General features: G+C 38.8%; 1 protein-coding gene across 6 annotated transcripts in view; it reads left to right on the top strand.

Moving 5' to 3' along the window:
* The window catches only part of DENND1A (DENN domain containing 1A), a 221,461-nt gene that overhangs the window by 172,926 nt on the left and 23,197 nt on the right, over positions 1-25,338 (top strand). For all 6 annotated transcript variants that reach the window (XM_085300458.1, XM_085300456.1, XM_085300460.1 and 3 more), the window contains 5 exons: positions 477-564; positions 1,162-1,202; positions 3,099-3,170; positions 4,236-4,292; positions 10,474-10,605. In XM_085300458.1, the coding sequence (XP_085156584.1) occupies positions 477-564; positions 1,162-1,202; positions 3,099-3,170; positions 4,236-4,292; positions 10,474-10,605 (390 nt within the window). The remainder of the gene's footprint in view (positions 1-476; positions 565-1,161; positions 1,203-3,098; positions 3,171-4,235; positions 4,293-10,473; positions 10,606-25,338) is intronic.

The raw sequence follows: 25,338 nt of genomic DNA, 5'->3' as shown, positions 1-25,338 counted from the left end.
GTGGCCGCTTGCGGCTGGGCTCTGGTTCCGGGGATACGGCTCCTGGTGCTCCGAGAGGTGGGGGGACCCTTGGCCCTTATTCCCTCTCGTGCCCCCCAAAACTCTTCAGTGAAACTCGTTGTTTTTGTTCAAAACACGGTCAGACCCAATATATTTGCTGCAAACTGTTTCCAGAAAACATACTGCTGTTCAACACGATGTTACTACTTCAGGCAAGCTGAAAGCATATATATATATATATATATGTATATATATATGTATTTACAAACACATGCCCACTTTCTTTTTTAATGAAGAAGCATATGTTTTTGTGCTGGTAAGCGTTTTGCTAGTGTTTTTGTTGTATTTTCATTTTAGAGTCCTTTCCTACTAAGAACAGTGTGCTGATTTTAGCAAATGCAGAGTAAAATATTTTGAAAAGCCGAAGGATGGGGTGGTTGACATGTTTGCATTTTCTTTTAACGCTGATATTGTAGTTCATTGATGGCCGCCTGGATCTCCTTAACTCTGGAGAGGGCTTCAGTGATGTTTTTGAAGAAGAGATAAATATGGGAGAATATGCTGGTAAGAAATACAGTATTCTTAAGTAATTTCAGAGACTGTCCCTGACCCACTCTCTGGGACCTGATTTGATGGATCACTGTAATCGCTCATCTAAGTAAGTGAGGCAGCAATGATCCCTGTGACTTGAAGTGTCTTAAATTTCTATTCTTTCCTTTTTAAAGAACTTTGAATAAAGTATTATAGTCTGAATAATGYCTATTTGGCCTTTACAAAACCTCAGCTTTACTGCTTGGCTAAAGTACTACTAAAAGAGCTCTTGCAATGCAGGATATTGAAAAAAAACTTGGCTTTACCCAGAACCATCTGACAATTTCTTTTAGCAAGCTTAAAAAAAATCTCAATATTCTCAAATGTGTGAAAAAGAACTCAGGGAGACTTGAAATCCTATTAGCAAGTGGAAGACAAATTTTAGATATCTGGACTATTTTTGGTTATTTTGTTTCCATTAATGGAAAGTCCTGTTCTGTTTCTGTAGTATTCCTGTTACTAGAATCACTAAGTGCTAATGCTTCACTTTTCTAGCTTGTTTTCTGTTTGGTACAGAGTTGCAGTTTTGGAGGTTTTTTTGTTTGTTTGTTTGTTTTTAATTCTCTCCAGGTAGTGACAAATTGTACCACCAGTGGCTCTCTACAGTAAGGGTAAGAACACAGTATTTTTCCAACAAACATTCAAGTTCTCACTGGCCCATTGAACAGTTTTGTRTTGCTGTTAACCTCTGTCCTCATGAACGAGACTAGCGTGTTTCATACAGTGTTTAGCTGTGGACAAGTTGAATTTAGTTGTAAGAAATTAATGCACTCTTTAGATGAAGTAAAAAATAGAAGGAAAAATACTGAAAAAATTACTATAGGAATATTTGGACTATTTCTCATGTATTTGAATCCTACTTTTTATGTCTTGGAGACATCTAGAAATAGATTATTGTCGTTTTGGAAAATAAGATGTTTTTTCTTTGCTTAATAATAACCTAATGGGAATCCAAGCCACAACAAAAAAAGTCTTTATAAAGCTAACTGGTGTGAAGTGCTGAATGGGGGACAGCACTGTTTGGAATGATTTTTCTRTCTATTTAGTTTAGTACTCTAGTTGTGTAAGCTAAAAATTTAAATACCTTAAGAGAACAAAACAGTACTGTAGTTGATAATTGCCATCTGATTTTGTAAGTATCTTTTGATGCATAGAATATATTGTGATGTATCAAAGTAAAATAATTCTGGTTTATGGCTATGAAACACTGGGAAAGATTTTGTTGTTTTCTGACAGAATTATCATCTGCAGCATTGCATTTGCCTTTCATCCTACTTATAAATAGATTTCCCKTACGGAAAAGGTTGGGCTCAATATTATCCTAATAGTTTTGAATTAAACATACTTTATAACAGTAATGCAAAAAATTCTGCCCTGCAGAGATAGATGAATACCCACATAAACACACGTGTGTATATTTATATGTGTATATGTATATTTAAATACATGGAATATACATATATACACACACACACATACAATGTATATTTAAATACATAGAATATACATATATACACACACACACATACATACATGTAGAATGCCAAGTAGTTTTAAAATGAGAGGAAAGGTGATTAGAGTGAGTGTAAAAATCTATGTAATTACACTCAGCAGTTTATAATTTTTGTTTAAGATTAACAAGTAGTAACAAGTAGCAGATCTTAAATTTGCTTGTATCTAATTATGGTATATCTAGAAATATAATTTTGTACTGAAATAAAATATTACTATTTAAGATTTCATTCTGTGGATTTTACCTATCTCCCTTATTTATGATATAAGGTACTATGCAGGAATAGTCAATGGCGTGTAGAAGATATATGCAACACCAACTAGAATAACAAGCTGTTCTATCTGACATATTACTGTATTATATGACTTTTATGTTTGCCACATGAAATTCAACTTTTCTAGAATTATGTTTATGATTGTAGTTATTTCATTTTTCCTCTATTTTCCCTTAATCTAGTATTTGGGCCTTAAAAAGTGAGCGTGATTTTCATAATAGTATTGTGCAATCATGAAAAGGGAAGTATGTTTACAAGTAGGATCTTAGATCTTCAGAGTGAGTGTATAGGCTTTCCTGGAACTGGRTTTTCTGCTCTAGATTTGATTATTTAATACAATACTTAAAAATATTTAGATTTTAATGCCACATGCAGGACACCCTTGAGGCTGAGTGGAACAGCCATAGAATACTGTTTCTGTGAGAGGACTGTAAGACAAGGAATCTTCATATTGGAGAACTTCATACTGGAAACTGATATTTTTCTTTTTGAAAACTGCTATATTGAACAGAATTGGGGTTTGTATGGAAGAACAATGAGAGGGATTAAATATGGTTTTGCTTAGAATTTTTTTTTGATTTACCATTTTAGTATTCAGATCTCCTAATAARCGTAGTTAATTCTTTGTTATTTTAAGTTGTTTAAAAACAGTGACTTTTGGATTGCTTTTTGATTTAAAGAACTTTAATAAATTTTATTCCATTGTTATCATAATTACAGAAAGGAAGTGGAGCCATTCTAAATACAGTAAAGACCAAGGCTAACCCTGCTATGAAGACCGTCTATAAATTTGTAAGTATCAAGTACTGGCTTACTAGTGAGAGAAGAGTCTAATTACAGTTCTGTTTTAATCYTTCAAGTGAAACTCAGGACTTAAGTTCATTTTCATTGGACTCGCAATAGTACTTTRAAATATGCATTCTTCTAAATTTCAAACTTAATTGAAATGGAARAAGTTAATTTTGAAATATTTAAACACAATTGAAATGCAAAGGGAAAGGAGAACCTGCGATTTTTTTTGAAAATATACATCCTATTTATTAAACAGAACTATTTCTGGGAAATTGTGCCTCTATTCTTTACTAAGCAGCTCTACCACCTCATCATTACCCTGCTGGAAATCCATCATTAGCTGAGGTTTCTGTGCTTGCAGGCTCCTTGAAATAAGGGAATCCTCTCATTTTCCAGATTGTTCCATCTTTTTCTAAATGTCAATGTTAATTTTTCTTATACTCTTTTTATACCTGCTTATTTAGAACCCAGCTTACTGAGTTGTTTTTTAAATGAAAATGTTTTCAGTTCTGTTAAAAAGCAGGTAGCATATTACTGTATTATCATACAATTTCAGTGTGCAAGATAAAACAACAGAGAAATAAGTGAGGATTTCTTATAAGCTAATTCACAGAAAATAGTGCTACARCAGGCGGTGAGATGAGTGTTCACATTTTTCCTCCTGCCTTCCTCCAGCGTGAGACATGAGTAGGGTTAGGTTAGCTCTGCTAAGCGGAACTGGCATCTATAGTATTGCAAGGAGGGAGTTTGAAGGTTTGCTATCACTATTGATTACTAGCTCGCAGCAAAGGTAAATGCATAGAGGGTAAGACCGARGGTCTGAAGGGGAAAAGACAAAAGATATCCCTGCCCTCAAAACACAGAAAACAAGATTTCTGCTGCACCAAATGATTTGGGTTTTTTTTCAGGTTTTTTATTTGTTTTAATATCTGTTTTTGGTCTCTTGTTTCTTGTTTTTCTTGCCTTTTTTAGTAACTAGAGAAGGTGAGTCTTGATGCACTGAAATCAAGCACAGTCACTGCTGGAAATAAAAGAGGTTTTAACTTAAATTAATTTTTCATGCAGGCAAAAGATCATGCAAAAATGGGAATAAAAGAAGTGAAAAACCGCTTGAAGCAAAAGGTACTTGAAGTTTTTATTCAAAATATATAAGCACCATGTATGAAATACTTAGCCACAAAAAGCATTATGTGATCAATAGGAAGCTGTTTGATACAGTGTTGTTAGCACACTTCAAAATGCATTACCAGCTGTCCTGGATTTTTCACACTGTTATAAATATTCACAGACAAAAAAAAAACTCTTCAGATACAGTAGGGCTCTGACTTAAACCCACAAAAGCCAGAAAATTGAGCGCTCTTCTGAGAGAGGTCCCTCGCGTTTCCATTGTGCTGGGGCCGCGTGGATGGGGGCTGTACGTGAACTGGGAGATCCTGCCTACAGTCATGGCAGTGAACTTCTTCCAGATGGCAAATGACTGTTATTTCTACAGTAATGTCTCAGGGCAAATAGTACGCTGTCTGYCATTCGGCAGATGATTTACACATTTCATGAGTGTCTACTATAAAGTTTAGGCACAAAGAAATTATATCAGATTTGGTTTTCATTTTAAATTTGAATTTTGCAGCAAAACATACTCAGACTGTTAGTTGTTCTGTGAATCTCTTTTRTTTGTAAACAGTAAGATTCTGAGAATGCTGAACTGTGTTCARAGAGTGTGTTATCCAGTATTAATTGCTTGTTTTAAGCCAGAAACATGGTCATATTGATACATACTATATGGAGGAATGGTTAATTCTGCCTTTAGCTTTATTTCAGGTACTCTATTCTGTGAATCAGAGCTATTAAGAATCTACTGGGAATACGTAGTAGCTAATTTGTTAATRTAACTGTGAAGTTCTCATTCAGATTTTTGTTTCAGTTTATTTCATATTAACTGGGGTTTTTTGGGTTTTTTTTTGTTTTTCTTTTTTAAGTGTAATAGCTCAATATTTTCTTTTCCCCCCTGTGAATTTCTACATCATCATCTTAAGGTAACATGTAAATATATTCCTTTGACATGAACAGAAATCTGCCTAACCATACCAACAGAATTTTAATACAAAAGGATTATTCTAAATCCAGGTTATAACTCTCTGAAATAAACTGTGTGCAGTCCAAATGTTGTTAGCCCTCTAACTACAGCTTTCTGCGAATTGTTAAAGATTGTTGGGAAAGGTAAAGGTGATTCAGATTTTTTTCATTCTACTTCATTTTATTGCATTTATTACTTTCTATGTGGCCACTTAAGATATAATGTGAAAATACTGGACAGAGACATGAAACGTTGGTCTTGTACACAAAATTTTTTTTCTGTCATTCCATGTGTTTTATTTCTGGATATAACCCTCATAAATAATGAAAGTATGGGTGAGCTTCTCATGTGCATCTAAAGTAGTTGGTATTGTATAAAATGACCAAATTGTTTTCCTGTATTTTAAATACTAATATAATTATAAGCTATTCTCTGAAATTTTTATAGAAAATATTAAAAAGCTTCTCAACTCATTCATTCATTCGTTCATTCATTGTTTGTTTTATTGCTGTTGTCTCCTTAGTCCTTCAAGCACCAACTGTTCTTTTTAAAATACATATTTACAAATGAATGGACAACTTTTGTTTCACCTTCCTTATTATTTAGCATTCCTGCAAGTAAGATCGTTGAACATGTGCTTTCACAAGAGTTTAAGACTTCTATAAATAATTGACCCACACTGTTCTACCTCTCCTCCCTTCAGCAAATACGCCTTTTTTCTCCTCCATTCTTTTCTCTTTTTTGAATGCACCGCTACAAGATAACTCTGAAAAGAGCTATTGCTCTATTTAAGGTGATAAAAATAAGAAAAATTGWTTGGCAACCCTCAAACATTATGTTCAATCTAAATGTCTGTAGTGCTGTGTTGATAAGTCCGTTAGTGCATTCTCATTAATTTAGATCTGATAACATTGTCTTTTTCAGGTATATTCTTGGAATATATAGTTATTTTGCTTTCCAAATTCTGGCATAATTAAATACCAAACTTTTTCAAATTTAGAACTCTTCCGTGTTCTAAATGTAGCTTAAAATTGTTTTTAAATTGAACTTACTATCCACTGCAATTTAGAATACCATTTTCTGTTATTGATCAAAAAGCATGCAGGCTATTGATAAGGAAGAGTCAAATATAAACATCCCTTTTCCAGTTCTCGCTGCCAAATATGAGCAGCTTCTGTACAAGATAGAATTTAAAAATGCAATAAAGCTAGAGGTCTGCTTCCTACAACTCTGCATAGCAATGATGACCTCTTAAATATAATCAAGAGCCCATTTTGCCCTTGGTCTGCTCCAGTCTTGGGTTTGAATTGCAAATGGGAAATGCAGGATTGACCTGTTGAGAGGTCACAGTGGTGTGTGTAAGGTCCTTCTTTAATATGATAGTAGAGATTGAATGGGGCTCTATTTCCATCCCTTGTTCATTTGTGGTACAGTATTTCAAAGCAACAGAAATAGTTTTCAGAGAATCCTTATGAGTGATAGCAAATAATTGTTAATAGATACAGCATGGTAGCTTTATTTCATATCTGCTGCAGTACTTTTTTCTTTTCATTTTTTCTTTTTTCTTTTTTTTTCTCATTTTTTCTTTTTTCCTGTAAAGGCAGCTTTTTCCATTTCACAAATGGAGCATGGTGGTCAAGTCACTCTGTTATTGGCCTCCTTTGAAGCTTAACTGCATAGATTTAGGAAGAACGAAGAATGTGAATGGTACCATCCTCAACTTTCAGTAAGGAGAATGTTACTTACTGACAGCTGCTGGATAAGACAATTTATAAATGGTTGGGCACTTGGCATTAATGTATTCAAAATTATTTTACTTACTAGCTCACTGTATGGCTCTAGTTAATGTCCATTATCAGTGGGCTGTTAGAGCTTTATTATTAGTATGGCTGGAAACATCTCATTTAGAGATTCTGGAAACATCTCATTTAGAGGCTTATAAAATAACTAAAAGAATGCCTCTAGATATTCTGACATGTTTTTCTTGGGCTTCTGCAGTCCGTTATATAGTGTCCCTCGAAAAATTAATAATGCTTATTTCAGCAGAAGAAAACCTTATTCAATTTACATGGTTAACTTTAATTTGTAAATATATTTTTACTCATTCCTTAAAATTTTAGGATCTCCTTCTTTAAAATAATAGATAAATAAGTGTTCTCCTTTCCATCACAATGCATTGGGATAGTAAATTCATAACTCAGTTTACCAAAGACTTCCCCTGAAGGGACAGTCATTAGGGGAAGCACTGTTTATATAAATTATGGAGTGTGATAGATAGTTGTCATTCTTTTTTTCCACCAATCAGTAAAATACTTTTTTTCCCTCAAGCAAAAGGTGTGGGATATTTTTAATAATATTCTTAAATTACACTTTATTTTCATTAGAAGGTCACTGAAASATTGGTAAGTTTCTACTTTTCCAGAGATTTTTTCCCCCCCTGTTTTGGGGGAGGGACGGGGGACTCCTGATTTCTTGGTGTTCCAGGTCCTGTCTCAGTCGAGTTACAGCTGGAGCGCCTTGCACCACGTCCCTTCCTGGAGCCCTGTACGGTCTGGAGAGTCAGACCGAAGGATGTACCTAGACTGCGGGACGCGTTGCAGATCGGCTCGCTAGCCTCGGCCAGCCTGGTCCCCCCGCAGCGCTGCGCCGGGGGGCACTGGCGCCGGCGAGCGGGGAGACGGCCGACCCTGCCGCCGCCGTCGCTGCGGGCTCGCGCGGCGGGCGCGGGGCGGCTGCTTCCCGCGCCCGGACCGCTGCTGCTGCGTCCGCGGGCCCGCGCCGTGCCCGCCGGGCTCTGCAGGTCGTGCCTAGCTCTCCAGCTGAAGAACTGCTTGTCTCTGCAGACCTTTTGCTGGCCAGGATAGCTTCCAAAGCTGAAGTGCAGGATYGGTGTCCTGCCGCGTTTGTGTTTCAGAGCTCGAGCGAGAGGCTGTCTCGCACGGCCGACCTGGCGCCGGCTGCTGCGTCGCCGCGTGCCGGGCTGATGGTGGACTCAAGGTCCGTCACAAGGTGCTTCGAAGGACTGTTGTCTGCTTTCTAATTGTAGAAGTGCCAAACACTTTGATATTTAGTCGTATTTAAATTACTTAGAATCCTAATTTTGTGTATTTAAAGTCAAATTTCTCTGTTTATTAGGCTCAAACATGTTTTCATTGAAGATAGAAAACTGTGAAGAATGAAAATAGAAAACTGTGACTTCTGTGAAGCTAATTTTGCTCTGATTACTGAAACAGTGCTGTAGATTTGTGTGCCTCTTTGGGATTTTGAAAAAGATATCAAATCAGTTAATATTTTATTAAATAAAAGAAAAAAATATATCATTTCCCCTGAAATCTACAGCAGTTTCTTTGGAAATCTGTATCCCAAACACAGCAGAAGTATGCTTTAGGAACCTGTTGTCTTCTGTATGCAGTTATATCATCTGAGAAGCAAATCTGCAGCAGCAAAAGCTGCAAGAATTTGGAATGGCCATTAAAAAGCTCAGCTTTTTCTGGCATAATGACTTGTTCTGTCTGCATTCTTTATCTCTTCCCTTTCCCATTCCCTTGATCTCCAAACTTTTGCATCTGTTTCTCTGGAAATGAAGATGCCTTGCAGTGTGTTGATTCCCAGTTAATCTAGTGCCTTGCTTAGAACCACAGCTCCAGGTGGACCTCCGAGAGCTCAGAAGGGCTGGGGCTGTCCACCCCTCAGTGCACATCAAGCTGCTTTGCCTGGGCCGGTCACCCTTTTGGCGTGCACAGAACAGATCTGAAGCTTGGTACCCATTTCACCTGGCCATACTTGTCTAGAAGTAGGAAAATGAAGTTTCTATTCATTTGTTGCATTTCAAAGCAGTGTGTGTTGCCTCCAGAGGTTCTGTGATTGCAAAGCTGCGTGGTTCCCCTGCCAGGCTGTTGCTGGGTTAGAGCTGACATACTGCGAGTTTTAGGGAAACTTATGTTTCTTGTGGTTGAGTTGGTTTTAGGCTTCTTTGTTACTAATCCAGTGTACTTTGTTGTATTTTTTAAAGAGAAGGTAGCGTTGTGCAGTTGATGGGGGGGAAGGAAAAAGTTTTTCTCTCTAGTTTGCCTTTCCAAAGTTGTTAACTTCCCGGCGCTCCTTATGTCCGTGTCGGTGAACCATTGCTCTGCCAGCTGGATCTAAAAGGTCTCTCAGCCTCTGTGTGGAGCACACAAAGCCCCTTAGAAAGTCCGTCCAGCTTTTTGTTTCATTTGACCTAAACACATTAGGTCAGCCGGTGTCCAAAAGCCCCGTTTCTAATTGGCCATCAGGCTGCATGTCTCATTACTGTACCTGAGCAAGCCGGAGACTTGCGGGGCCATGTCAAAGGGCAGGCCATCAAAGCGGTGTCGGTGGCAGCCGCAGCCCGGGGTCAGCCTTGCAGAGCTGCCGCGTGCGCGGGTTTCTCTCTATATTTACCAAGCATTATTTCCTTGATATTGTTGCAAAGAGACTGAAGGTTTGGGGCCCACTGTGTTACAGATGATTTCCCAGCTGACTTTCAGACTCTTTTCTGTGTCTCCCTTTCCTGACGCCTGTGAGCCTTTGTCTTCCCCGGGCCTCAGCCGGGCAGACCAGACGTGTCCTGGCCAGCACGCGTAGCCCAGGCTGATGGGTCACCTCCGTTCTGAGGAGTAATGGGAAAAGCAAAAGCAAAACCAAACAGAAAAGCATCCTGCCAGGCAGCAGTTTGTTTTGTGCACTCCCCCAAGGGCGCGCTTGGTATCCACAGGCTCGAGGACCGACCGCAAAGTTAGCGATGTTGTGGATTTGATCTCTCCTTGCCACTTCCACAAGTAACTGTTCTGCTGCGCGTAACTCTGTGAAGTGCCTAAGTGCGGCCACAGCTTTCTGTTAGCGCTGCAAAAAGCAGAATAGGCCTGTTCTCAGGTTCCCATTGACTTTGCTCTGAAAATGAAATTTTGAGCTTACTTTGTTCTCCCTATACATTTTCTGGCTTTTGACTGTTTAAGTCGGACATTTTCTCGAATGTATTTGGTGTTTGCATGCAACASTGGTACCTGTTGGAGGAGAGGGTCGTCGTGCACAAGCTTTGGTTGACAAAGAACAATGACATTTTTTAGTCTAATTATATTTTCTGTCCTTGTTTTTTCTTTCCTAACATCAAAATGGCTAGTCAGCATTACCCTTTAGCGTCCCCTTTGTGCCCCTTACCCGTAATCAGGAATGCTTTGGCAATGCTCTTTGCCTTTTCCCACCACGCAGGACATTGCGGAGAACGGCTGCTCTGCGGCACCGGAAGAGTCTCTGCCAAGGCCAGCACCTTCTCCCATGGTTGAAAAGAAGGACCCTAAATTAAGGGAAGATAGAAGACCAATCACAGTACATTTTGGTCAGGTACGTGTTGGTGTTAGCTTTCTTTGAACTCTGTGACTCAGAAAAGAGAAAGATAGTTCAGAGGAAAGTCGCAGTAAAGCATATGCCAATCATTTCTTTATTTTTTTTGCAGCTGAATTATGTTGTTGTATCTGTCTGTATAAATGGATTCAAAACCTTGCTTTGTGGGGTTTACTGATTCCTTCTGTTCATACAGTGTTTTTTGAGGAAAATAWTTTTTTTTCAAATTCAGTTAGAATTTATGATACCATTAGAGCAATTTTATGATCTATTTTGCCTGTTCTTTTAGCATGCAAAGATGCTATGGCCCTCAGGACTGGGAGTGTGTAATTTAAAATATCCTCTATTACATAGCCAGATCATTAGTGTCAACACAAAACATCCAGCTATTAAAGCATTTTGACATTCTTTGAAAATTAAAAGCAATGAACTAAGATATAAAAATCAATTAATAGCTTATTAGTGTACTCTCTATTTTGGTACTGACAATTGAGCTATGCACAGTAGTTACTCTTATAATGTTTCTTTCAATATGCTTGCAAAAGAGTGATTTTGGTTGTTTCTTTTTAAAAAGCTGATTATTTAAAAAATGTTACATTTGTTGTGATTATCATAGAAAAACATACAGTACTCACTATAAATTTGCCAGTGTTCCACTATTAAGTGTTTGCTTGACTCAGGAAATAACATTATTTTGGTTTGCAATTTTTTTTAACAGTATTATCATGAAAGAAGAGAAGTAGATACATGGTTTCACCTAAGGAAAAGTGATTTTAAAATAATTATAAACAGAAGCAATTATAAAAGGAATGGGAAATAAAATGTGAGGCAAACTAGATTTTTAGATGGGCATTTATCAATAGAAACAAGTCAGTATAACTGCACTTACTGTTTAGATATTAAGCAGGACTACATCAGATATAATCATTGCTCAGGGCATTTTATTTTCAGGTTTCTATTAYCATTTTAGAACTTTGGCTACTGTGCAAAATGTAAGTGACCGAAGGCTTTTTTTCAAACAGATTCTATTCTAATTAAATATTTGCAATAGTGATTTATTTTTCACTTATTTTTTGTGCGAACAGGGTAGAGAGGAATTGGGGCTACTGGAGAAATATAGCCACCTAGCTCTAGCAGGAAAATGTTACATTTCATTTAAAACAGTCGGAAATCCAGATAATRCTATAATATATTTTCAGTTTTTCCCTTTAGATTTTTATGAAGGATGGATAGTTCAAGGATTTTGGTAGATTAATGAAATATATAATCAAATGGGAAATGTGAATTTAAACTCATGAGGTTTTTTTTAATGGTCACTTTCAAATTTTTTAATGATCACTTTCTCTGTGTCAAAAGAAACACACATCAGCTTTAGTGAACCACTGGCTGCGGTGAAAGACTGGCTTGCTAAATGCTTATTACTGCCATTACATTACAAATGTCAGATTCCAAAAAATTATCTAACTTGGCAGTTGTAGGGCTACCTCACTTAGAGCCTTTGTCCTTTCACAGGTCCTTTTTTGCTGATATCCCAATGCCAAATTGAAAATTAAATCACACTTTCATGCAAAAGGAAAGGTGTTCAGGTCTATGGAAAATAAATTAAGGCTTTGGGGAGGAAAAAAGCAGCAAAATTTACTGTTTAAACAGGAGATGGCTTCTAACTAGTGATTAAAGGGGGAGATTATAGTGTCACTTTTAACTCTGTCTTGGATACAGTAGGTGGGAACAATTAAAAAGCCACAAGAACTCTGAAATGAGAGCTGTTTGTGCATTCACAGTTCTTATAAACTGAAGAGGATGAAAGAGGCTTTTTTTCTCATTGTCACTTGCTTTCTGTGTCTGCTACTATTATGCGAGTGTATGTGGCAAAGGCAGACTTTTTTAAAATGCATGCATGTGGATTAGGGTCAAGCCCTGTGTATCAGTAATGCAGTAAGCCTCGTCCATACCGCTGCAGCGAGCGAGCCTACCAGCAGCAGCGAGATGCTTTAATTGAGACATGCTGTCAAAGTGACAAACACATTTGCATACAGTCTATTTATTTTTGCTGGAAAGGTCTGCAGTCTGCTGGTGGTGGAACATTCTTAATCAGCTCGCTGTAAGTGAGCCGGCAGCTAGCTGTCCTGTGCTAGGTGCTTCTCTTCATTACATGACAGATTAGCTAAAGGGGGATGGGTAGCAAGCCAGCAGCAACCTTTAATTTTAACTCATTATCTCTCACCTTATAGTAAGTTAGTTTCTAGCTTTTCTAAATACAGTTACGTACCTGCAGTTGTTAGCTAACAAAAATTCCGGTAAGTATCTTGAAATGTCTTTGTACAGCACTTTAGCTGATTGTTTGCTAAAATTTATCAGCAATTATCTACATGCATGAGATTTGGTAGTGTTGTATCTCCTCTTGGTGAATGCTTAGTGGACGGTATTTTAGAGGCTGTTTAGGACAGAGTTGTTTTAATAGTGATTTCTGTTATCCGTAGCTATGCAGAGCAGGAGAGCTCTTCTTGATTGTGAAAAGGGTTTTAGCCAGATAGCGTAGGGCAGTGCAATAAAGAATTAAGCGAAGTGTTGTTAATAAAGCCACAAGAGGAGAGTAAAGCGGAAGGCTGTGACCACAGCTTTTTCCCCTTCTTGAGTTGRACTCTGATGTTAGGCAACAAGTAGCGACAGTGACAAGGCAGCAAGGGTTTAACCCATGGGAAGAAGGGGGAACAATTGTCAAATGACAAGAAAGACTCAGACGAATAGTGTGTAGTACTGGATAGAACCTGCCGTTTGGGGGAAAAGTAAGGTTAATTGTGCTCGAAGATAAATTGCCACAGAGCACCATTTGCAAATGGCTTGATTGTTTTCTTTTTTTTCTGCTCTTTGCCTTATATCCTGTCCAAAACTTGATCCAAACATCAGACAACATCCAGCAGGTTTGAACGGCGGCCTCGGCTGCCGCAGCCACCCCTGGGCTGCTGCCCGCGGCGCCGGGCGGCACGGGCGCTGGGAGCCTGCCGGCCGGGCCGCCACCGCCCAGGCGGCCCGTGCGCGCGCCCGCTTTCTAGGCAGGGTGCACGGCTGTATCATTCTACTCCTCGGGCTATATGCAAAATAAACACAAAATACAGYGGGAGCTAGACTTTCTCAATTTCTTCTTTGCAAGGCATGTTGTCACCTCCAACGGAAAGTCAACTGTAAGTCCTAATACTGTGCTATACGTCCCTGTGGCTCCTTTGAACACATCCCTGATACGTGCAAGCAGCTGGGAGGACCCACACTTTGAAACACTGCATATCTGTTGTGATACTGGACATCTTTGATCTGAAGTTTGTTTTWTTCTAAAAAWWTTTTTTTTTGTTTTCCTGTAATGGCTGCAGAAAATCTGGTTTTCTTGATTGTTTATAAATCTCAATTCTTTATGCTTAAAATAAGGAAGGAGGACTGTCTGAATCCTGGCCTCTTCGTAGGATTTTTCAGATTCTGAGTTTCCATTAGCGCTACCTGAGTTTGTGTTTCTGCTGGAGATTTCAGCTTCTGTCACTGAGCTAGTACTGATGGCGAGCTACAGTGATAAGGGGACTGCGTAGAGCATAATGTTGAGCAGCCTTAGGGCTCTTCTGCTTTGCAGTTTTCATTAACTGATTGAGCTGTGTATAGATTAAAGTCTGCGTTTCAATTTTGTCCAATCTCAGAAGTATGTTGCTTGAGGAGCTTTAAATGTCTCTCCACCCTAAACATAAATACTGATTTATAGGTTGCCTTTATGCCAGAAATAAAAAAGAAATACAATAAATCAAATTAAAAACAGGAGAAGGCATTCTTTTCTTTTTACAAAACTGAACTATCCTGATAAAGTACTTTTGTTTCCTGCAGAGAGACAAGTCTCAAATATTGCATTCACATTTTTAGATGAGTGACATTTATATAAGTTTTATATGTTACAGCCAAAAAAGCCAGGAATCCAGGAAATGCAAGCGTCTCGTTAATGATGGTGATTGTATAGCTGTCTCAAGTAGCACCAACAGCTCTCCAAAATATCTTGCTGAGCTTTTTAATGAGCAGTAAGCTTTCTCAATTCTCTCATATGTATTTATTTTTGCATTAGATAATACAAAAAAATCAAAATGTATAAACTGATAGTTCTGCTAAGAAAGGAAGGCAGATTCATATCTGAATCTGATATTTTAGAATCCTTTTCCCTCCAGGAGACCATGCTAAACTCTTAAGCCACTGGTACACCAAGTGTTGCTATGATAAAACATATACAAATGTCCCTGTACCACAGCCAGGAGAGGAAACGCTATATAATTTTTAAATTCTGAGCTGTTGCTGAGATCCTGGACCCAGTGGCGGGTCCCGGTAGCTCCTGCTCGCGTGTGTTGTGGGCTGCACTGACGGGGCCCCGGCAGAGCCGCGGCACTGCGCAGACGGCCACCCGGGTGCTCCTGCTCCAACAGAGCACGYGGCGGTTGGCAGAGTTGCAGCCCGCTTCTTGGGGAGTAAAGGGAGCACTTGCTTGTGTTTTTCCACATCTCTTTCCTTATGAAGTTTCTGCCTCTGGCCACACGGCTGCCCACCCCTTCGGCCCTATCCGCTCGTCCTGGCGCTCCCATGGGAGCTGCGCTGGCAGCTCTGCGCAGTTCTGCCTGGCTGCCCGGGATCTTCACCTGCGCCTGAGCTTCACCCAGCTGGTGGCACAACTGCTGTAGGATGCGTTCAAACAACTTCTGATGAGCAGCTTGCCAAAATCATCCTTTCAAGGGAAAGTTTATCATTTCAGAAATTACACTGGCAATTCTGTTCTGCTCTCTAATTGTTCCTAGTATAATTAGAATGTCTTTTGTCAGTTTAGGTGTGCTTAGGCTTCCGTGGTTTCTTTTTGTTTATCYGCAAATAGAATATTTTATTCCATTTATGTGCCAAAAGGTAAAGCTTAATAAAATAGAAGAGAGTCTTCTAAATGCATGTTTACTTAAGAGATTGTCATATTCCGTTTTCAGTGCAAACAGGGAAGAATTATTCTAGGGGCTAATGTAAATTGAATCTTGGTAAGAACAAAATAAATGGAAAATATATTCACAGTACTAAAGCAACTTATCTGAGTGTGAAAAGACTTGTCCAAAATTCTCTTCCAAGCTGATTCTAATTGATACTAAACTTGCACAAGCCATAAAATGGAAAATCCCAGCTTATTTGCTCTTTTCATTATTTATTGTGAGGGAACTGTACATTCACATTCATTTTTCCTGTTCATGATCTGCGCCTAGACATGCAGAACGAGCAGCTCTGCTTTATAGGGCAGGTTTCTTCTTCAAGAAGATTAAACAGTATTAAGAGGTCAGGGGGAGGATGGGGAGAAAGCCAGCCAGCTACATTCCAGAAATGCAATACTGGATCGGTGGGGCCAGAGGCAAGCGGAGGAGGGATTAGCCACGGTGTAGACGAGCTCAAGTGCGGAAGGGAGGAAGGCTGCTCTCCAGACCCTGTGACTCCCTTCACACCCAGGTGCCTGGGAACAATAGCAGGCTCCCCCGGATCGCGGCGGGCGTTGTGTGGCCCTGAGGTAGAAACCAAAGGGGAAAGGGGAAAACGAGTTCATTTTCTAATATTCGTGCCACTGTAGACTGCGATTGCAAAGCCGTCCWCCCCTGCTCCTTGCCACTCTGAACTGCTCTGACAATAGGGACCTCGTCATTAATAAAATAAGCTTCCAGCCCTCTCTTCCCCACTGATGAGCAGGATGGTCTCCCTGTTTCTTTCTGATGAACCATGTGAAATTTCTCCCTCTATGTTTGGTTCTTTATGGGTTTAGTAAAAGTATAGGCCTCTAAAATTCTTCTCGCTTCAGAAAAAAACATTTTATTCCCTGATTTCTTCTTCTCACTCCTTTCCCTGACTCTTCCTTTCAGACAGGAATTCACTGTTACTCAGTAGACCTTGTCACCTTGCAAGAAAGGAAAGTGTATTGGCCCAGAAGTGCTTGTTCATCTAATGTCTGCTTGAGACTATTCCAGTGTCCTATCAAGTTCTTGGGGGGCACTGTTCATAGTAAGGGGCATAAAGACAATGTCGATGAGCAAGAAAATAATGCATTTGATTGAAATTCTGCTTTGTGGTGTGCAAGATTTGCAGGAATGACAATCCATGGGGTAGGAATTATCTAACTAAAAGCCTTGCACTCTTGTCATGTGTGTAAATATTTGACAAGTGAGACCTGGCTCTCTCTTTAGGAAGATGTATACCACCTGCAGAGCATACCCAGAGGTTACTGCTTCTCATGTGCTCGGTTGCTGGCATTTTCTAATGAGCACCCAGACAGCTATGTCTTCCTTGGCTACTACAGCAACACAGTGTCTGTGTAGCTCATACTATGTAGGAGTTCAGGCTTTGTAGTAAGATCATGTTGTTCAGTCCTGTGTCCAGCAGAAGTGTTCATCCACAAAAATGCACATTCTGGACTAGCGCCTTTAGGATTTGCCAACTGTCTTGGCATTTCAGGCACTTTTTAAACAGGGATGTTCAGAATAAATTTAGTGCTCTGGGTACATGCAAGTCAGATGCCATAACACTTGGATCTGGATGTATGGAGAAAATACTGTGGTAAGCTGACCTCCTAGGGCTTTGTGACAAGCAATAGCAGCTGTAACATGTCTGTGCAGAATTTCCTTGTTAGTCCTGTTATGTCGAAGAACCCATAACTACCTTGTAGGGAGTATCTTGGTCCATCACTGCTGGCACATAGAAGCAGAATTGTGCTTTATAAATAATACATACATATAAAATAAATACATCAGTGCATGCAAGGCTAACCAAATCACCTAGATTGACAACCTGAGAAAAGCTCAGAGGGGCTTATGGATGACTTGCTTAGTCTATCAACGTATATCATCATCCAGAAGTTTCTTCTGCATTGCTTATGAAGTGGATACATGCAGTTAGGCCAGAACTCTCTGAATTGACCTCTGGGCCCTTGGATTAAACTAAAAGATTAAAGGGAGGGAGTATATGAAAGCTAGGATTCTCCTAACTGCTAACCCCACTGTGATTGCTTGTTTGGCCAGGTATTTTTTGGATTTGTCCTTCAGAGCTGGACTGATTAACATCAAGTATAACAGTCGCAGCATGCCATGCTGCACATCCAGGAGCCATGTAATTTTGTGTGTTTGTGTGGAGGAATATTGTCCTAATTATGCAGACTTCCTTAGTGAATGATGGAGATGAGCAAAGCAGATACTTACTGCTGTTTACAGAAGTCCTTAAATGAGAGACTAGCTCTTTCTTTCCTTCTCTTTTTTTTTCTTTTTCTTTTCTGTGCAAGTATCCTGTATGCTAGAGAAGAATAACTTTAGAAGATAATAAGGGATATGCCCATTTTCCAGCATTTTAAATCATGTGGATTGTGTGATCTCCTTGACTTGAATTCTGGTATTAGGCCTGCTGAAAGCCCAATGTAAAACTGATGAAATGACCAGTTAAAAAAAAGAGAGAAAAGCACATAAAATGGTGTGGCTGTTTTCTTTATTTTTAATATTGCATTGCTGGATTTTCTGGTATTTTAAATGAAAAATATATGTAGTTACCTCCACGTTGACAATGTCCTTGAGGATTTGACAGTGAGATTTTCCAGCAGTTGCTCTTCGTTAGAATCCTGGTGGTGTTTAATAAGGCAGCCGAACTGCTGGCACCTCCGGTTCTTGTTTGTTCTCCGAGGGCTCGGGGCTGCTGCAGTAAGCACATCGACCAGGGCTGATCATTACAAGGGCGTACGCCACCATGAATAAAAATGTCACACGTTTTCCCATCTCACAGCAGTACAAAATGTCAGTCCTGTCAAACAGACATTGCAGGTAGCAGTGAGCAGTCAGTACAAATTGGGAAGCTGAATATTCCCCTAGCTTTCTGATATTCTTCATTTGAAGCAGAAGAAAAACAGTTGTTAACCTATTAGCTGTGATTTTAAACTCTACTGAGATAGTAGATGGATAGACTTTAACGCATGGGGATAAATATATTCCTGGGGTCTAGGATTTTTTATGACGTGTCTCTCCATCCTTGTGTGTTGAGAAACAGATGGAATGAAAACAGGCCCTTGCAAAATATACCTAATTTTTGTAGAAGTGCTTTGGAATTTTGGACATCTTTTCAATGAGATTATCTTTCAAAATGCTTCCCCTTTTCATCTCTGTGAATAGTTCTGAAAAACCTCCTTGCTGTTTTGCTAGTAATCCAGAATGGCCATGGTTCAATGAGTTATGGGAGTTTTCTTTCATGATCCTTTCATTCTGCGATAACATAATAGGGGATTGTGGTTGTATTCTCTTTCTGTACAAATGAAAGTTATCCTGCTTTCAGGCTGAGGTGTACCACGTGATGTAGAGCCATGAGCTATGTCACTTTCTGGGTGTTAAACTTGCCTTAGTACCATGAACGTATCTGTGTGTTCACAGAATTATCCTTGTAGGCTTGAGGCATTGATAATGACAGTGCAGGATACTGCTGTTATTGCAGGATCCAGAGAAAATCTGGGTTGGGTGCGAAGGAAATGAAACACAAAAACAGTTAAGTCMGCAGTGATTGCCCCAAGGACAGGGAGAGCAGGTAGAATGGGCTGTGGTGGTATACGTGAAAGAGAGTATCTCAAAGAAATTTACTTCAAAGTCCATTCTATAAGTAGAAAATTCTTTGGTTTTGCTCTGATGTCTTTTCCTTGATACCTAAAAACAAATGTATGCATTTAAGCTAATGAATTGTTGCAAATTACCCTCTTCCCCCAAAAACATTAACTTTTGAAACAAGTTGTATGAGAAAGGCTTAGAGAGGAAGACTTATGTCAAAGTATTACAGAAACAGGACAGGTAGAAACTGGATTAAAAAATGCCAGCCTACTTCTACCTTGTGTATTTAGCTTTTTACAATATGAGTCTTAGAGTCATCCAAGACCTTTCTGCATATAAACAAATAGAGAATGAAATATGTGAGGGTTTTTTTTTGATCAGAACCATGCTAGTCTTAAATATTTCGTGTTTTGTAGGCATCCGWGTCCTGTGTGAAGAGATATTCACTACATATAATTTAATTTATAGTGGTTATCAGACTGGTCTGCAAGCACCTGGGAGCTGTGCYAGGTAAATAAGATCCTGTTGACAGTCACTGTTTTGGAAAATCTCAGAAATCTTCAAATTACAAAATATTGAAAAATACCAGTTTAATATAATCAGGCATTTTTACAGTATCTTAGAAGAATTGAAGAAATGCATATGTATCTGTGAGGAGTTTAGGGTTTGTTTTCAATTGCACAGAGCAGATAGAAAGTGAAGTAGAGGAAGCAGGAGTTCACAAACTCAAATAGCAATCGTGGGCTTTGTACTGCTTTTTTGGGTAGTATGTGAACTTTGCTGTCACTAGAGCTAGGAATTAGTCAGAAGTCTTGACAAGTCTTCAAATCACAGATACCTTTGAAAGTTAACTGCTATTACTACATAATATTTCTCCCATCAGCATCATATAAGAATACAAGCTACTTTGGGGCATGGCCTGAAAATGTCTMTCTGTTCAACTTATTCCACGTATGTAAAAATATATCCATCTAACTCTAGAAATGCTTCTTTTTTTTTCTGTAATTACAGGCAGAAGAAATAAAATGCCATTTAATTCTACAGCCAAGGGGTTTATTATTTAAAAGGTGTATTTTTAAAATAGCATTGTTATAAACAATAATATTCCATAGAAGTAGTCTAACCCATGCTTTTGGAGTTTTCTTTCCCTGGTGCTCTTCCATAACAAGCAGATTATAGGGATAGCTACAGGGCCCCACTTGCTTCAGCCTGGTGGATCATTTCCCGTGACAACGTATATGATCTTGAGATCGTGCGCCTGCASTCAGTCTTGATTTTAGGAGTGATCTGATTAGTATCCTGCAAGTCCTAGGTTTAGAGCAAAATACGGCATGTTGTATATTAGTGTGTGTGTATAAATATATATATATATATATTTTTTTTTTTCTGAAGTTAACTACTCTGGGATTGYTTGCACAGTCTGAGGTTAACAGATGGAAGTTATCAATACTACCAGCTGAGGAAGGGTTAGCAGTGCTCTGGGTTGAGATGCACCRTAAAAGGGGATCTTTCTTGAGAGATGGTCTCAGCCAGGAAGATGAGAAGAAAAGATAGGTTTTCATGAACCCCCCCCTTTCCCTTCAGTAAAGAGTGAGAGCCCTCTCCGGGGTCTCAGCATGGGCCTGCGTGTCTTTGGCAGTAGCCCAGGACACCAAGTGGGACTCAGGCTTGTGCAATATGTACCCTCTCTCTGTATTAGGGAAAACAGGAGCTCGTAGGCACTGATCTTTCGTTCCTTCTCTTACTTTGTCTCTGTTGAGTAGTGGAAGATTCGTGGCTAGAAAAGGTTAAGGGGKTAGTCCCTGTTTTTCTCATTAAGCTAATCAGAAGGTTTAATTGTGATAGTATCCTTCCCCTTTCATAAATTCTTAGAACAAACATTGCTACACTTGCCAGATACATGCTACCTTCCCAATCTACCAAGATGTCATGGAGAATGAGGCATCCCTTAAAACATGGAGACTTTTTTTTTTTTTTTTTTTTTTATCRCGGGACCCAGCAGATTTCTGTTGAARTATTTCAGAGTATAATTAAAAATATATGCTGTAAAGCATACACTGCTCTTGTCATCCCAGTTTGTGAGCTGTGCATATGGGAGTATGCAAAAAGCAGTGTGTGCTGTGCAGGGATCTGGATGGGTAATAAAACAGCTGCCTCATAGATTCCATCTGCTTTCTGTACTGAATCTTTTTAGGTACCATACATTTTTAAGTGTTGTTATTTTCTCCCCCCTGCCTTTGTCTTTATTGAGTGTTCAGTTGATGTTCAGCACATTATTCTGAAGTCAATGCTTCAGATCTTTTGCTGMATGTTATGTTTGAGCATGAATGTGCTAAGGACAATCTAACTTCTCACCCATGTCTGATTATCTGTAAAATGTATTAGCAGTTTTCAAACTGGTCCTGAATTTCTTAAGAAAATAAGATACTCGTGTAGAAGATCTGTGCTTTGAAAGTYGTTAAAGACACCCCTCCGTACTACTTTGAGAAGCACAAACACTTCCTTCTRTATGTGCTGACAAACAAGGTTTTGTCTGTTTATGTTTCCTTTATCCATTTTTTTTCTAGTTGCACTTGTTGCTGCATATGAAATAGCACCTCTAATTTACTGATAAAGGCTCTGTTTTGAATACCACTTAAAAAAAAAATTAATGTTTCTCAACAGGCATTCACAGTTAGTTTGAAATAATACTTGGTTCAGCAGCTCGCACTTCACACACCCAAAATGCAAATGATTTTTGTAATGTTTTCTCTAGCATAAAAAATTAACTAACTGTAATGTGAAAGTTCCTTGGATATGTAATAGCTACCTGATGATCTACAGGATATATAATTTTTAAATAATACTTTTACAGCGTAAAAGTGAACATAAGAATTTTCTCCTTTCAGCATCTCATGGCTTAAAATCACTTGTCTGATAATTAGTAAAACATTGCTAGATCTGCAGTCATAAAATTGGCTTTCTGCAAATTTGCTTCGTGTCTTCTTGCTTCAGAAGTATTTGGAGCAAGACAATTAAGAAAATATCTAGAAAAAAAAGGTATACGGGTAAACAGCTATTGGTGAGAAAGTGCTAATTTAGACATTTCTCTGCTTCATAGAAAAAACTACAGTATATACATTTAGGAACATACTTAGAATAGCAATTTAGCTGCTTTTAGCAACATACCCTAGTGCTGTTTTGTACCCTTTCATCCTTACAACGCAGGTAATTAAGTTGATATTCCAACACAGCTTCCCCTAACTGACCTTTCAGAAACAATGTGTTTTGCTGCATTAACAAATTAACTTCAAATCAGAGGCTRTTCCAGTAAATATGATCTTCACATGATCTTCATATAATTCAAATATACTTGCTTATYCCATTCTGGTGACAGATGCTAACATCAACATTAAAAATGAAGYTCTGGTAAAGGGCAAATTATTGTTGTCTTCTGGTGGACCTCCATGTCAGTTATTCTTCATCACCCTTTGCCTGTTTTTTTCTGTGATTCACAACGCTGATTGCAGCCATACCCCTTCCATAACCATATTTAATGGAGAGAAAAACATGCTGCTGTGAATGTGTAGTTTTGCCTTATCMTTCTATTCAGATCTTTGGGGTTCAGAAATGTGGTACGTGGTGTAATACATACAAGACTGAACATCCCAAAATGAACATTGTTTCCGTAGCACTTCAGACAGTTTTCACACGACAATTTGCTCTTTTGCTTGCAAGGCACACTATCTTCTGAGTCGGAATTTCAGCTTGGATCTCATAGCTTACACGTGAATGCATAAGGTAGTTTTTATTTTCACTTACATGATTTTGATGGTCATTTAATGGAATTAAAATTATACTTGTTTAAGATGGGCACTGGCATGKGCCAAACCAAGACTTGGTCTAGCCTTAGGCAAACCAGAGCATTCTGTCACAAATCTTCCTGTGGTCTAGAGACAGAGCAAAGCTTCTTGCCTGTCCTTCCCTTGTTCCTTTCTTCTCCATCTAACTGAATTCCTACGTTAAAGAGCCCAGCCTGGACCAGGTGAAACTTCTGCTGGAGTTTGTCAGTGCTACTGCTCCTGGAGACTGCCCTTGGCATTGCTCCTCTGTTCCAGTATCCTGCCACTTGCAGAGCAAAGTGCCAACTCTTTCAAGGAGCAATGAGAAACTTTGCAGTAGATACACAATAGTAACCTACTGTCTAAGGAAAGCTTCTTTCTAACCCTCACAATAATTAGAGGTCAGTTCAGCCATGTCCAGCTGTAAAACTGAATGCTTTTTTACTCCGTTCATCATCGTTAAATAGTATGCTGTCTTTAGTCCAGCTTGATTTGCCCTGTCAGTGTGCCTCAACCATGGTTGCAAGATTCTGATTCCTGAGATGACAGTTAGAAAGCAGATATCCAACATGCCTTTCACTAGCAAATCGTGTAGCAAGGACATTACTTTGAATTATGACTTTTTAAAGATATATCCATAAGGAGTCTGGATTGTGATTCTTCAATAGTTACGGCTTCATCAGTGAGTTGTGGCTGGACTGATGTTAGCCTGTGTGGCATTGATTTGGCATGTGATAATTTCATTAAGAGAAGTGGAGAGTTCTGTGGATGAAAGCACAAGTGTGGAATAGCAGCAGGATGAATTAGTGCTGATGCCAACAGAAAGCTTAGTAAACAGGAAAAGAGTAATAGGAAGAGATGACTGCAGGTAGAATATTAGACATGGTATTTTTAAAAAAGAGAAGGCTTATCTGAATTGCCAGAAAAAAAAAAAAAAAAAAAAACACTATGTCATTTCATAATCCCCAAATAAAATGGAAGCTGAGGTAACCGCAGTACATGTTCATAACTCATACATTTATCATAAACCTTGGGAAATTCTGTTTTTACTAGTCCTTGGTCCTGGAGTAAAGTAATTAAGCGAGACTCTCAGCTGAAATTAAAGAAGAAAGATTGTGACCCTCTTGAAATCAGAAAAAAATTAAAAGCAGCGTGGGCTTACCGTAATCACTCAAGGACCAGAAGGAAAAAAAAGGGTCTATATAGTTATGATTTCTAGGCCAATATCGTGTTGTTTTAAGGTCTGACTTGTAATTGTTGGTCAATTAGGTCTAAGAGGAGTAAAATATTAGTGCTGCACAGCATAAGGGCTGCATGTTGGTTTGGGTACAGGCAAGGAGAAATCATGACATGAGACAATACTCCTATTAAACTCCTCAGATGGTACTGGAATTACTATTGCTCTTAATCTTCTACGTTCTCTCTGATGTGCGTACYGATATTCTGCAGTTCATGTTAACGGTTCAGCTAGAAAGGATACAATGTGAGTGGCTCTTCTGACGGACTGTTTTCAGATGCCCAGAAAGAATTTAAAACTTGGTATTATTGCCATTGCCTTAGCAAACAGTGATGTAGCAGATAATTAACAAATCCTCTCATGCATTTTCTCAGACAAATATTTCTCCTCAAGTGATCACATGGGTGGGAAAGTAAAGTTCAGGTGTTTGTGTCTTTGCAGTGACTGTAATCAATGTGTTGATCATCTTGCCAGGAGGTGAGCCTCACGCATTCTGTGGTCTTTCTGTTTTGCTCTCTAAAGCACCTGCCTTTATCATGTTTTTTTCAGAGGCTTGAAATAATATTGCCATTATTTCCTCACTTGATACTATTGATGCTATAGTCTTGCAGTGTTTCTCAAAAATATGCCTGTTTTTTGCTATGGAAGAAAATGGATTAGAGCAGTTTCAGTGCTGTTACAAAGCTGCAAGTTGGCCAACTATTTTAAAAGTGGGAGAGCAAAATGGTCATCTTCATGCACTGATCTGTTTTCATTCAGAACTGCCRGTGACTTTGTCTTCTAATCTTCTTTCGTACGTCCGTACACACTTTGCTCTAGGCAAGGCATCTAAACCTGGATCCAGTAGGATATATAAGCATGTGTTCATCTTTAAGCGTACAAAAAGTTTAATTGACTTTGGCTCTCATGTTCTTAAATGTCTTTGCTGGTTTGAGGCCGTTAACATCAATCTTGGGACTTTAGTGAAAACACATTATAATATTCTACTTTGCTGGATACTTGGAACGACAGGTTAGGATCCACCTTAAGCTTCTGTGTTGTTGCAATGAATTTTGGATGGTCTGACCTGGAG

The sequence above is a fragment of the Rhea americana genome, unplaced genomic scaffold, assembly GCF_003343005.1.
Source record: "Rhea americana isolate MKP2758 unplaced genomic scaffold, rheAme1 scaffold_164, whole genome shotgun sequence".
Classification (NCBI taxonomy): Eukaryota; Metazoa; Chordata; class Aves; order Rheiformes; family Rheidae; genus Rhea; species Rhea americana.
This window is presented reverse-complemented; position numbering and strand designations above follow the sequence as displayed.